The sequence below is a fragment of the Dermochelys coriacea genome, chromosome 3 (genome assembly GCF_009764565.3).
Source record: "Dermochelys coriacea isolate rDerCor1 chromosome 3, rDerCor1.pri.v4, whole genome shotgun sequence".
NCBI lineage: Eukaryota > Metazoa > Chordata > Testudines > Dermochelyidae > Dermochelys > Dermochelys coriacea.
In genome coordinates this window covers 163,679,997-163,692,455 of record NC_050070.1, presented here as the reverse complement: position 1 = coordinate 163,692,455, position 12,459 = coordinate 163,679,997, and the positions used below count along the sequence as shown (strand labels likewise).

The following is a 12,459-nucleotide window of genomic DNA, read 5'->3' as shown; positions in this document are numbered from 1 at the left end:
AATAAATGGACACAAATCAGACATCACGAATTATAACATTAAAAAACCAGTCGGAGAACACTTCAGTCTCTTTGGTCACTCGATTACAGACCTAAAAATGGCAAATTCTTCAACAAAAAAAAACTTCAAAAACAAACTCCAGCGAAAGACTGCTGAATTGGAATTAAATTGCAAACTGGATACAATTAACTTAGACTTGAATAAAGACTGGGAATGCATGTGTCATTACACAAAGTAAAATTATTTCCCCATGTTTATTCCCCCCTTCCCCGCACACACACACATTGTTCCTCACACGTTCTTGTCAACTGCTGGAAATGGCCCACCTTGATTATCACTACAAAAGATGTTTTGTTTTGTTTTTCCCCCTGGCCCCCTCCCCCTCTCCCTCTGGTAATAGCTCACCTTACCTGATCACTCTTGTTACAGTGTGTATGGTAACACCCATTGTTTCATGTTCTCTGTGTATATAAAATTGCTCCACTGTATTTTCCACTGCATGCATCCGATGAAGTGAGCTGTAGCTCACGAAGATTATGCTCAAATAAATTTGTTAGTCTCTAAGATGCCACAAGTCCTCCTTTTCTTTTTGCAGATACAGACTAACATGGCTGCTACTCTGAAAACTGTCTGCTGTGTCATTAGCCCTAGAATTGGAGGGAGGGACACACAGACTCCTTGTCATAGTTGAAGTAGTTCGAAGCACCAGTGATGTTCAGACATTGTTTAAATAAGCTTGACATTGTCTTGTTTGTTTTCCGGAGAACAGGAATTAGTGAGGGGGGTGGGGGAGAATGCATAGAGGAGGACCTACCTCTCCTAACGTAGAAGATCCAGTCCAATATTGATTAGTTGTCTACTTCTGTTCTAGCCCAAAACCTCTGATGTTTGGAATGGTCTTGTGTCCACGCAGGCACTGTGCTGTATTGATTAATTGTGGTGCATTGCCCTCTGGGTATATAGCAGGGTTCCTGACATTGCTTCTTAGTGAACTTCAAGTCCGTGCAAGAATGCCATTTCCTCCATTGTTATGAGTGGTGGTAATAATTAGCAAGTATTTAGAGCATTTTATTTTAGTCATCTTACAAAATATCTTCACAACATACCCTCTTGGGATGCATTTTCACATGGATTAGTTTCCTAAAATTTCTTACTGTTGTTACTTGTCCAGCTCCACTAACTTAGAAAGGGCGCCAGGCAGCTGCTGGTGTGTTAAACTGGGCTTAGAGGTCTTCACAACTGTGACTGTTGTGTGGCCCCTCCAGGCAACTGTGATTGTGCAATCAGGGCAAACTGCAAGAATGGTGCAGACAATCACCCAAAACTGGTGGTTATTCCAATAATTAGATTCACCAAGCCAGCAACAAAACAGCTTTTATAATACCTTACTGGTTACCCAAAGCCAAACCACAGTTTCCTTAAAGCAACCCAGCCTTGGGCTGCCACCCAGACAGCCAGGTCAAATATGATGAGGATTACTGAAAGTCTTGTTCATCATATATAAAGTTCTACCAATCCTAAAGGATCCGATACATTATCCACCAGGTCAATGAATAGTTCAGATTTTACCCAAATAAATGCTTACAGCCAATTCTTATTAACTAAACTAAGATTTATTAAAAAAGAAAAGAGAGAGTGAGTATTGGTTAAAAGATCAGTATACGTACAGATATGAATAAAGTTCTTAAGTCAGTTTCATAGTCGAGGGTGAGCTGCTGAGTTGCAAAAAGTTCATTCCAGAATCCGTTGATCAGGTATAGTCCAAAATAGGCAGTCCGTATAGAGAGTTTGTTCAAATCTTCCTTGACAATTAGCAGCATAATCCAGACTGGAGCTGGAGACCTCAGTCTTGTGACTCAAGCTTCCTGTGACCAAGCTTAAGCAGATCTGAGATACAGGATTGGGGCCCTAGAGTTCTTTTGTAGATTTCTGGCAGGCTATTGGTAGCCTCTTGACAGCAGGTGTTCCTTGTGTGAAGAATAGTGGCTTGAAATAAAACATCCCATTTCCTATGTATACACAGGTAATTAGGTGCGTTCATCAGCGAAGGTAACTAAGGAGTTCATAGACAGTTTACTACAAACTTCAATAAGAAATATAGACAATGATATCATTACACCCAACTTAACATTAACATTCCCTTTTGATCTCTGAATCAATAGAATTTGTGACAGACAGTAACTGTTGGGTTACATTGTTAACCTCTAACAGGATATAGGTGTAAACAGACCAATACAATCACTATCTTCTTCCAAAAAGAAAAGGAGTACTTGTGGCACCTTAGAGACTAACAAATTTATTAGAGCATAAGCTTTCGTGAGCTACAGCTCACTTCATCGGAATGCATCCGATGAAGTGAGCTGTAGCTCACGAAAGCTTATGCTCAAATAAATTTGTTAGTCTCTAAGGTGCCACAAGTACTCCTTTTCTTTTTGCGAATACAGACTAACACGGCTGCTACTCTGAAACCTATCTTCTTCCAGTTCTCTAACAATACTGGTTTACATTTCAAAGCTCTAGTCTACATAACATGGCTTTGTTAGCTATTTATAAGGGATTTATATACTTTTCTAATATGTCTTTAAAGGTTTAATGTGGGTCATTTAATCTGCTAGTTGCTTAACCCTTTCTGACCCAGCGTTACAACAACACACACATTGAAGTGCTGGCATTTGCCAGTGTCTTGGCTACACACAAGTACTCACAGTTGCTAACTGTGGACAATTTTAGGAAAAAACCCTAGCATGGACAAGGCCAAAGTTGTGTAGAAAATGAAACAAAGAGGTAAAGTGACTCTCCCAGGGCCACAAAAAGTCAGTGGAGAAATTGGCAGTAGAACTTGGGAGTTCCAGGCTCCCATTTAGTTGTGTGCTCAGGCTGCTAGAGATTACCTGACTTGTTGCAGGAAAAATGTGAAGCTTGAAAATCTGGCCTCACTGATGTCAATTACAAAACTTCCATTAACTTCAGTAGAATTTCACAGAAAGCTTTAAACTTGATTTGGTAGGCAAAAAATAAAAGAAGAAAATCTTTACTAAAATGCCAGCAAGAGCATGACATTGCTGCTGTATGTGTGAAATCATTCCATAGGCTGAAATGACTTTGTGGTTTATTAAAATAAATTGTACATGTTAGTGTTATTTTAGAAATTCGACACAAAACAGGATTTTGTGGGGAAGGATGGGTTTTTTTTTAATTCCTAGCCTGTGAGCAAAAGATGTTTGATTATTTAAAACAATATGATTGTAAAAGATTTTTCCTTTTTAGAACATTCCTCTTTGTAAACGAATTATTATTCAAAGTGAGATCAGCTAATTCAGTAGGGAAAAAATCAAGACTAATGCAACAGCATAGTGGGAAGGAGTGGGGGAGGGAAGAGCTCAAATAGTCCTGATCTGATGCACTAACCACAATCTCAGTGAGTCTGCAGTTCATAATTCTTCAAGAATCTATAAAGGTAAAATACAACACATTTTGTTTAGTGCAGTGGTTCTCTATCACATACGTTCTTCTGGTGACCTCATAAGAAAGAGAACCTCACTCATGGACCCACCTCGCTTCCCAGCCCACCAATCCTTCACTGCACATTTCACAAAATATTGCATCATGTGTATCACTTGAAAAGGCCCTGCAGATTACTGGTGGTTCATGGCCCAGGCTTGAAAACTGCTGCTTTAGTTGGTTTGGTTTGTATCTCAATATACATCATTACTTTGGGTCTCAGGTACTTTAAGGAATGTAAAGTAGCTCCTTGATTGAACTGTGCTAAACCGTTTCCTTCTTACACAGTGAAATCATTGAGAATGTTATTAAAATAGTGGAGCAGCATGGAAGTGATGCATGGTGGACTCTTCCTGTTGAACAGCTTCTACCAAGAAAGGTTGCAGCAAAGGTAACTGTCTGATTGTAAATGTAGGGGTGGAAATTGGTTTGTGGCGGGGAGGGAGAGGGGGACAACCTAGATCTCTCATAACACAGTAAGTGCAATATAGCTAATGCTATTAATTTCATATTGAAGGCACTTGAGGGCTACAGTGATGGGCAGGAATATTAAACCCTCAGATATTTCTGTGATCCTTAAGATTTTTTTACGTCAAATGAGAGCACATCCAGGTTGTATATTGTACTGTACTATATCTCAGTGTTGTACGTCAGATTGGTGCCAGAAATTTAGGATGCATTTCTACTGGGCGCTCTCAGCAGGTAACTGAAGGCACAGTTAATGCACAGTTCGACTCAAAATGTTTCTGCTGGCTAAGGCTAGTTTTTCTGATGTTTGTATTTAGTACTTGCTACTGTTTGTATTGCTTTCATGGCCGAATTCTTCAGCCACTGTGCACATATAAAGTATGTGTCCAGTATGCTGTTCATGTTGGCTTCTGACTTTTTGTGGGGTGAGCTAGGGGGAGAGAGAGGGTAATTAGTCTTCTGAAAAGTAACTATCACATCTAATTTTGTAAATAACCTCTTGCAAAGTGTGCATGCTTCCTGACATCTTCGGCAAAACTGGTGGACCAAAACCAAATTCAGCTGTGGTTATTTCTACTTTGGGGACACTGTCGTTCTTCCAGTTAAAGGTACAAGATATTCTATTTACTCTTATTAACACTATTTAACTGTTACTTCATTAGGTCGGTAGCCATGATATACTGGATTATGTACAGGGACAGGATGTCCTGGATATCTGGTTTGATAGTGGAACTTCCTGGGCTCATGTTTTGGAAGGTATGGAGTTGGTATATGTTGAATATTCATTTGAAATGCTTGCTGGGCCAGATGCACTACTGTTGTAGTCAGTGGAGTTGAGTTCATATAAGCCAGTGGCAAATTTGAGATGATGTCATTGATTGCAAAGCTTTTTAAGAACAGGATTTGATGTTTGCAAACTCATTTTCAATATAGTGAAAATTCATGTTTTTCAGTGAGTTATCCTTAATCATTCTGGCATGTGAAGTACCATACAAATTTTTAAAATAAAAACTAAAGATGCACAGATTTTAAATTTCCTGTTCCTGTTATGAAAGCAATTCACTGCTAATGTGCAGACCTCAATTTATTTTGAATTAATGTATTTTAAAGTTTGTGCTGATGTGTACTGACTTAGTCTTTCAGAGTTACATAGAACTAAGACTAGAATTACCGCTGAAAATGTTAATCATAATTACACACTTATAATAATATACATCAATGCAGAAGTTGTGACTTCTGATCATTTTGTGTAGCAAGTGCAATTTGCTGTGCTGTGACTTTGTACTGCATCTCCTAGTGCAGACACTGTTGAGTAGACCGGTTTTTTAATAAAGTTATTTTTTCACATTACAAAAGCTGCAGTGTTTAGTGCCTGAGATTCCATGCATGGAATATAATACTATAAAGTTACAATTGAGTTGTACATGTAAGCAACCTCAAGAAAACAAAGGAGCGATATTTTTCAAATATTAGAAGTACTTGATATATCCAGAGGAGGCTTCAAAGTCAGGTGCCATTTCTGGGGTAAGAAGCTGGTGCAGTACATCAGGTTTGTTGAACTTTAAACCAGGAGTATACAACTGTATGATAGCAATCTTGTTGAATTGTAAAACATGTTGGCATTAGAGATTTTATTTCCTAGCAACGCAGTAAGGCAATGGTATCCTCAGCAAACAAATATTTTCTAAAGGATAGTTGTATACATAAAAGTTCATATTTTAAACTAGTGATTTGTAAAAGTGACTGTACCAGAGTTATTACATTCCTAACCCCCTAAAGACATCCTTGAATACTGACATAAATTAAAGGCACAATTGTTACTGCAGTATGTTCTATAAAATTATCTACAGGATGCTTTGTTTTGCTGTTTTCATTTTCTTGCACTAATAGTCCTCATAATAGCATTAGCTGGACCATACCATAATTTATCAAAAGAAATGGGAAGGCTATAGTGACCATGCATATATTGGAACATTACCCCAAATAGGGTGGACGCTGTGTGCCATCTTTTTCTACTGTCCCAGACAAAAAACTGTAAGGTTGAGTACATATTGGTAATGTAAGGGTGTATAACTTCCAGGGACATAGCAGTCAGTAAAAGTACCACAATTTAAAAGTCAGGAAGCTCGCTGTAAAGGTAGCTGAACTATCTTAACTCAGCATCATAGAGGAGCTAGCCCTACATTTGCTCTCTTGTGGGTGCAGTATAGAAATGAACCCCACAGACTGTTGATTTAGTCTGTTTCATGTATTCATGTTGCTGATATTAAATGTGGTGTGCTGTTGCCTCACTATCATTTGGTCTCTTCACACGGGTGCTATAATTTCATGATCTTAGATCTGAAGTTTGGGTAGTGTCCAAAATACGCTGGGAACTTCCAAAACCAGAAGACAGGCTCTGCATTGAATATTTCGAAAGATTGGGGGTAGGGATGGGAGTGGGATGGGGGAGGAGCTAGCAGAGGATTTGGCAGAGCAGGGAGGAATTTTTCTGTTGAATAGGTAAATCTAGTAAATTAATGTTAATTTTCTGCTTTCCGCTCTCAAGCTAGAGTTGACCATAAGTGTTCAGAAGGACTTTCTAGTTGTAGCAAACATCACTTCTTAATGTCACTTAATCACACAACTGTGTGTAAATCAACTACAGTTATGATGAAAAAATTCTCCTTTTTTTACTTACATCCTTCACTCCCTCTAGAGGAAACTGTTTCTACAGTGTGGCTAGTAAACTAACAATTAAAAAAAAAAAAAAAAAAAAAGCATAGATATCCAGCGATTTTCTGACAACCTGTTTCAATCCTGTTAAAACTGATGTGTTCTAGCACTCCTTTTTAAAAATCTTAACCTTTTTAAAAATTCATCAGTTAATCTTTGGTTCTGTGCACTGTGTCATTGAAATAAGTTAAGTAAATTGAGTAAATTTCAGTTCTTTTTGTTTGAAAATCAAAATTTCTCATGGTCACATTGGCATCAATAATGCTTTCTTTGGAGGAGGGCATATGGTTTGCATCTCTCTACATGAAAGAAAAATTGTTCTCTTTAACCTCTGAGGATAGGACAAGAAGCAATGGGCTTAAATTGCAGCAAGGGCAGTTGAGATTGGACATTTGGAAAAAAATTCCTAACTGTCATGGTAGTTAAGCACTGGAATAAATTGCCAAGGGAGGTTGTGGAATCTCAGTCATTGGAGGTTTTTAAGAGCAGGTTAGACAAACACCTGTCAGGGATCGTCTAGATAATACTTATTCTTGCCTTGGGTGCAGGGGACTGGATGAGAAGTCCTCTCAGGGTCCCTTGCAGTCCTGTGGTTCTATGCTTGCTTTCATGTGCACCTTCACCCACAGAAAGTTCCTCAGATTCCTGGTAGGACAGCATTACCAATGCAGAGTGCTCCAATTTGGACTAGATACAGTGCCTAGGGTCCTCACAGAGATCATCTCAGTAGTGGCGGCCCGGATGAGATGAAACAACTACATCATCTCTTCATATCTGGACAACTGGCTCCTGATGGGCAGATCCAGCAAGGCAGTGCAGGCAACAACCCTGTTCCTATTCTGCCTGCTGTCTTCCTTGGGAATGTGCCTCAACAAAAAAAGAAGTCCACTTGGACTCCCACAAAGACCATAAACTTTATAGGAGCGGTCCTAGCACTAGCGCAGCAAAGGCCTACCTCCTTATGGAAAGATTCCAAGCCATGAACAACTTGATAAGACAAGTTACCCTCAGACCTTGGGCCACAGTCAAGGTCTGTCTTTCCTTGCTGGGATACATGGCCTCATTTACTTACATAACACCATTTTCCATGCTCCACCTCCGTTGCTTGCAGGCCTGGCTCCGGTCTATTTATTCACTAGACAGGCACAACAGGAATACAAGGCTAACAGTTCCTGCCAGGGTAACAGCTTCTCTTGTTTGTGGGATGAACCCAGAACAAGTGTATGGGAGAGTGCCTTTCCTTACGCCCACACCTGATGTGGCCATTATCATGGATGCATCCCTCATATAATGAGGAATCCACATAGACAGTCACAATGCACAGGGTATTTTGACTCCTCGGTGGGCCAGGAAACATACAAACTTACTAGAACAAAGAGCAGTCTGTCTAGCTCACAATGCATTCCTTCTACTCATTCAGTCCTGCCGATCCCCCTGCTACCTCTGCAGAAAATATGCCACGACAAGGCATGGGTCATCCTCATTGCATCCAAGTGGCCAAGACAGTTTTGGTTTCTGGATTTCCTGTGAATGTCATCCCATCCTCTCCCATCAGTATCCATCTCTCTCCAAATCTGTTAACTTAGGAGAATGGCAGGATCAGACGTCCCAACCCAGGCCTTCTTCATCTCATGCCCTGGTATTTGGATGGGAGCTTGGCTGCCAGTGGGTGCAGAGCACCCACTAATTTTTCCCCTTGGGTGCTCCAGCCCCGGAGCACCCACAGAGTCGGTGCCTATGTATTTCATAGAGGAAAAGTTTCTCTTTACGTCTACCCAGAATTCATCCCCAAGGCAATTTCAGAGTTTTACTTGAACGAACCTATTCACTTACATGTATTCTTCCCAAACATTATGCTGCCAGCAAACAAAAGAGATTGCACTTCCTTGACATCAGACCGGTCCAGACCTTTTATCTGCAAAGAACGAACCCCATTAAGAAATAACTGAGACTGTTTGTTTGTTGCTATAGCAGAGCAATTGTGTGAACAAGTGTTATCTGCCCAGAGAGTCTCTAAGGGGATCTCTGGATGCATCATTCTCTGTTATCACTTGGCACGTATTCCTCCCCAGATAGGGTGAGGACCCCACTCTGCAAGAACACAGGTGACCTCAACACCATCTCTTTGAAAAGTACCGATACTGGATTTTGTCAGGAAGCCATCCACACCTTCACGAAGCATTATGCCCTAGTCCAGGCCTCTTCTACAAATGCAGCTCTGGGGACAGCTATATTACAGACATTCATACCAACTGCATCTTCACACCTCTGTCCTGTTTGAATACTACTTACCCATCACCCATATGTGGAGAATACATACAGGAACCAGCACTTGAAGGCAAATGAAGGTTACTCTGCTGTAAGTGGAAGTTCTTTGAGATGTGTGGTCCCTGTCTATATTCCACTCTCCTTCCCCACTGCTTCAGATCTTATTTGATTCACGGTAAGAAGAGGAACTGAAGAGGTGTCGGTCTGCACCACCTTTTGTACCCTTGGTTCTGGAACACGAGGAGGAAAAATAGCATGGTTGGTGGACCAAGGGACACTACTTGCTAGAAATCTCCCATCTCAGGCACATGGTGCACGTTTTTACCCATATGTGGAATACAGATAGGGACCGCATATCTCAAAGAATTTCCAATTACAGGTGAGCAACCTCCATTTCTCTACTTACTCCCCATGTGGGGAGGGGGAGGTGGTTTTTGATTATTTTTTTTCTTGGCTAGAAAGTTGCTCAAATTAAAATGAAATATATTTTGAATTCTGAACCCCTCTAATTTAGGGTGTTGTAATTCAGGATCTTTGCCCAGTTGACTTTATTTGGTAGAAAAAATCTACCTTTGTCCCTAACCAGCCAACTTTGAGGCTAACATTTTTTTTGTGGATTTTAGTATGTGGCTAACATAAAGCTTATAATAATGGAAACTCAGTTGCAGCCTTGGTTATGCAGTAGCATACCAACTCTCTGTGAAAACAAAAAAGAATAGCAAGGCTGGTCAAGAATAGGTCATGTAAAAGTCATCTTGAAGCAAGAAGAAACTTTTAAATCTGCCTTTTAAAACAGTTAATCTCATGGGCCTAATTCAGCAAGGTACTTAAGCATGTCCTTAAATTTAAACTTATGAGTAAGTCATTGAAGACCAAAAAAAAAATGATGCACATTAGTTATAATTGTTCTGTACATAAGGGAAGAAAACCAAGTTTAAAAATTTAAAAATACACTACTTTTTTGTTGTATGTGTTATCATTTGAGGCTACAGACTTCTGCGGCAGCTAAACATTTTGCAAAAAAAAAAAAGAGAATATTGAATCAATGGCTTTATGTGTAAAGGATGGCTTAATGTATTGCAAGGAACATCTGTCTTTATGGACAATGCCTTCAGCAATGGAGAAATTAAACAACTTTATCTTGAATATTATAAAATGCAATGTAAATATTTACATTTATGTGGTTTCACTTTCAGAAACAGTAACTAACTTCCCATGTTTCTACACAAAGCAATTTTACTGTGAAAGGTAATCCACAGAGATTTCTTTTTCCAAGATATTTCTTGACCAACCTTTTTGTTTTTCAGAAATATCACAGCAGCTAGTGGAGCCTCCTGTAGCCAAATTCATGATGGCATACTGGCTTACAAAAGATAGTGTGCCATATATATGTAAAAGTGCCATTTATTGTTCCTGCAAAAGTTCAGTGACTGCTACAATTCTCACAAAGGTTCTTGCAGTTTGCATTGTCTTGTGATTACTAAAAGATATACAGGCCTAAGGTCCTAACGAAGGACAATAAATGCAGGTAAAATTCAAGATCACTGGAGGGTTTAATATGTGATAATGACCCTAATGTTTCATTCTGTTGCTGTTAGCTCAGTTAATGGAAATGAACCACTGATGCTTCTGCAAACACGTAACAAAAAACTATACAACTGATTACCGAACAATCAGAATTTCTGAGCAACAAGGAATCCCAGTTAAACAGCTAGTTTTGGCAGTGATGGTGGATAGGTTTGGAGTTCTTATTTACACAAGACTTTCCACTGCACTTCTAATATGATTGGGATTAGCTCTTTCTGAGCAAATAATGTTGTTCTACCTGATATGCACATATTCAGATTTTAAATTCAACATGTATGGGATCTGTGTGATGGTTCTTTGATGAAGTGAGATGCGTCGAGTTTTGAAAAAAATAGGTCTTCCAGCCTTAGGTATTTAAATGTATTTAAAGAATTGTTCAGTGACTGGAGTCCCTAGCAAACTGCACAGGGACACTAGCTTTTCAAAGATGGCTCCCCCCCACTTCCAGTCTTGGCCGTTTGCATCAGACCCATGCAGAGTTTATAAATTGTGCCACTTATAACCAATAAGTGCTATTTGCTCCCTCTGCCAACCCGAGATTAGTCAAAAGCACCACTCCTTCCCAACGAACAAATTAAAACATAGTTTCTACACGTACCTGTTCTGGAATTGAGGGATGGGAAGGTGATATTTTATTTAGAGCAATCAAAGAATTCATTCTTTCACCCTCAAGAGGCTATTCTGACCCTCTGCTTTACAGTCACTAAAAATAAAAATCCTCCACGACAGAAATCAGTACTAAACTGCTTACCACATTGATATACGGTAGCTGATCCTCTGCAGTGTGCATGGGGGTGGGGGAGGGGAGGGATTAACACCTGTAGCAGACAGGTTAAGAGCAGCAGATTCCAAATCAGAGGATCCCTTGATGGAGAGCAACTTACCAGTTGCCTCATTTTTATTTAAGGAGGCTGTTATCTGAAACATCTCAGCTGACAACTGTAACATGTATTTCAGGGGAGAGAGGCAGTTTCTCATAAAACCAGCTACCAAACTCTGTACTGGATAAATAATAAATATTTTTATTACAAATAATATACAGCTTGTCATTAAATGGTGGCTTTTGGGTAGGTGCTATAAATAAATTGAAATAAAAATAGTTGTAGTTCATTTATTTGTTGTTTATTGGGAAATGGCTTAAAGCCATTTTTTCTCCGTCTACAGGGTTTTGTTTAAGTCCTCTCCGCATATTTACTACAACCACTTGGGTGGGAACAATGAAGAAGGTGGCTTGTGTATTCTATTCAAGTTAATTCATGCATGAATTGTAATGGAAATGGCTTTGCTTTGGTACAGTTCGTTCTATGCTGTGTATATCATGCTCATCACCATAGTATCCGAGTACCTTTCTGTCGTGCATTCAGCAACGTTAAGCATGTGTTTTCCTGACTGTTTAAATTTCTAAACTACCACATTAGGAGTAACAGACTTGGTTCCAGTTACACCGTAGACATTAGAGTAGGAAAAGATGTATTATCATTTTGTCCATCCCCACTGTTGTTGCGGGACTATAAGGTACAACTAGGTGAGTGTTTTGCCCAATCTAGCTTTATTTGGCTTGATTAGACTTCACTGGGTATTTTTGTTTGGTTTTTCCCTCACCCCACAATCTCTTAGCATAATTTTTCCCCCAACTTCATCCATTTTATTCCCTAGTCATATAGTCCCTTTGAGTTTCCTTGAATAATTAATCTCCAATTTGGGAGTTTCATCTTTCAGATGCTGAACTGGTAGTATTGTGTGTTTCTCAGACACATGTTTAGGAGGTCATTTAGTTAAGATATAAATATCTAGTTTAACTTAATCTTTCCTCACCATTTAATTCCTATAAATTCAAGTCAGAGAAGAGTAACCAAAAAAATCTACATCTTGTAAAAATAAGCCCAAAATTATGTGATATCTTGGATGCAATTCCACCAA

General features: G+C 39.3%; 1 protein-coding gene across 1 annotated transcript in view; it reads left to right on the top strand.

Moving 5' to 3' along the window:
• IARS2 (isoleucyl-tRNA synthetase 2, mitochondrial) overlaps positions 1-12,459 on the top strand; it is a 53,263-nt gene that overhangs the window by 26,588 nt on the left and 14,216 nt on the right. The window contains 2 exon segments of the mRNA XM_038395327.2: positions 3,790-3,892; positions 4,632-4,725. Of these exon segments, the coding sequence (XP_038251255.1) occupies positions 3,790-3,892; positions 4,632-4,725 (197 nt within the window).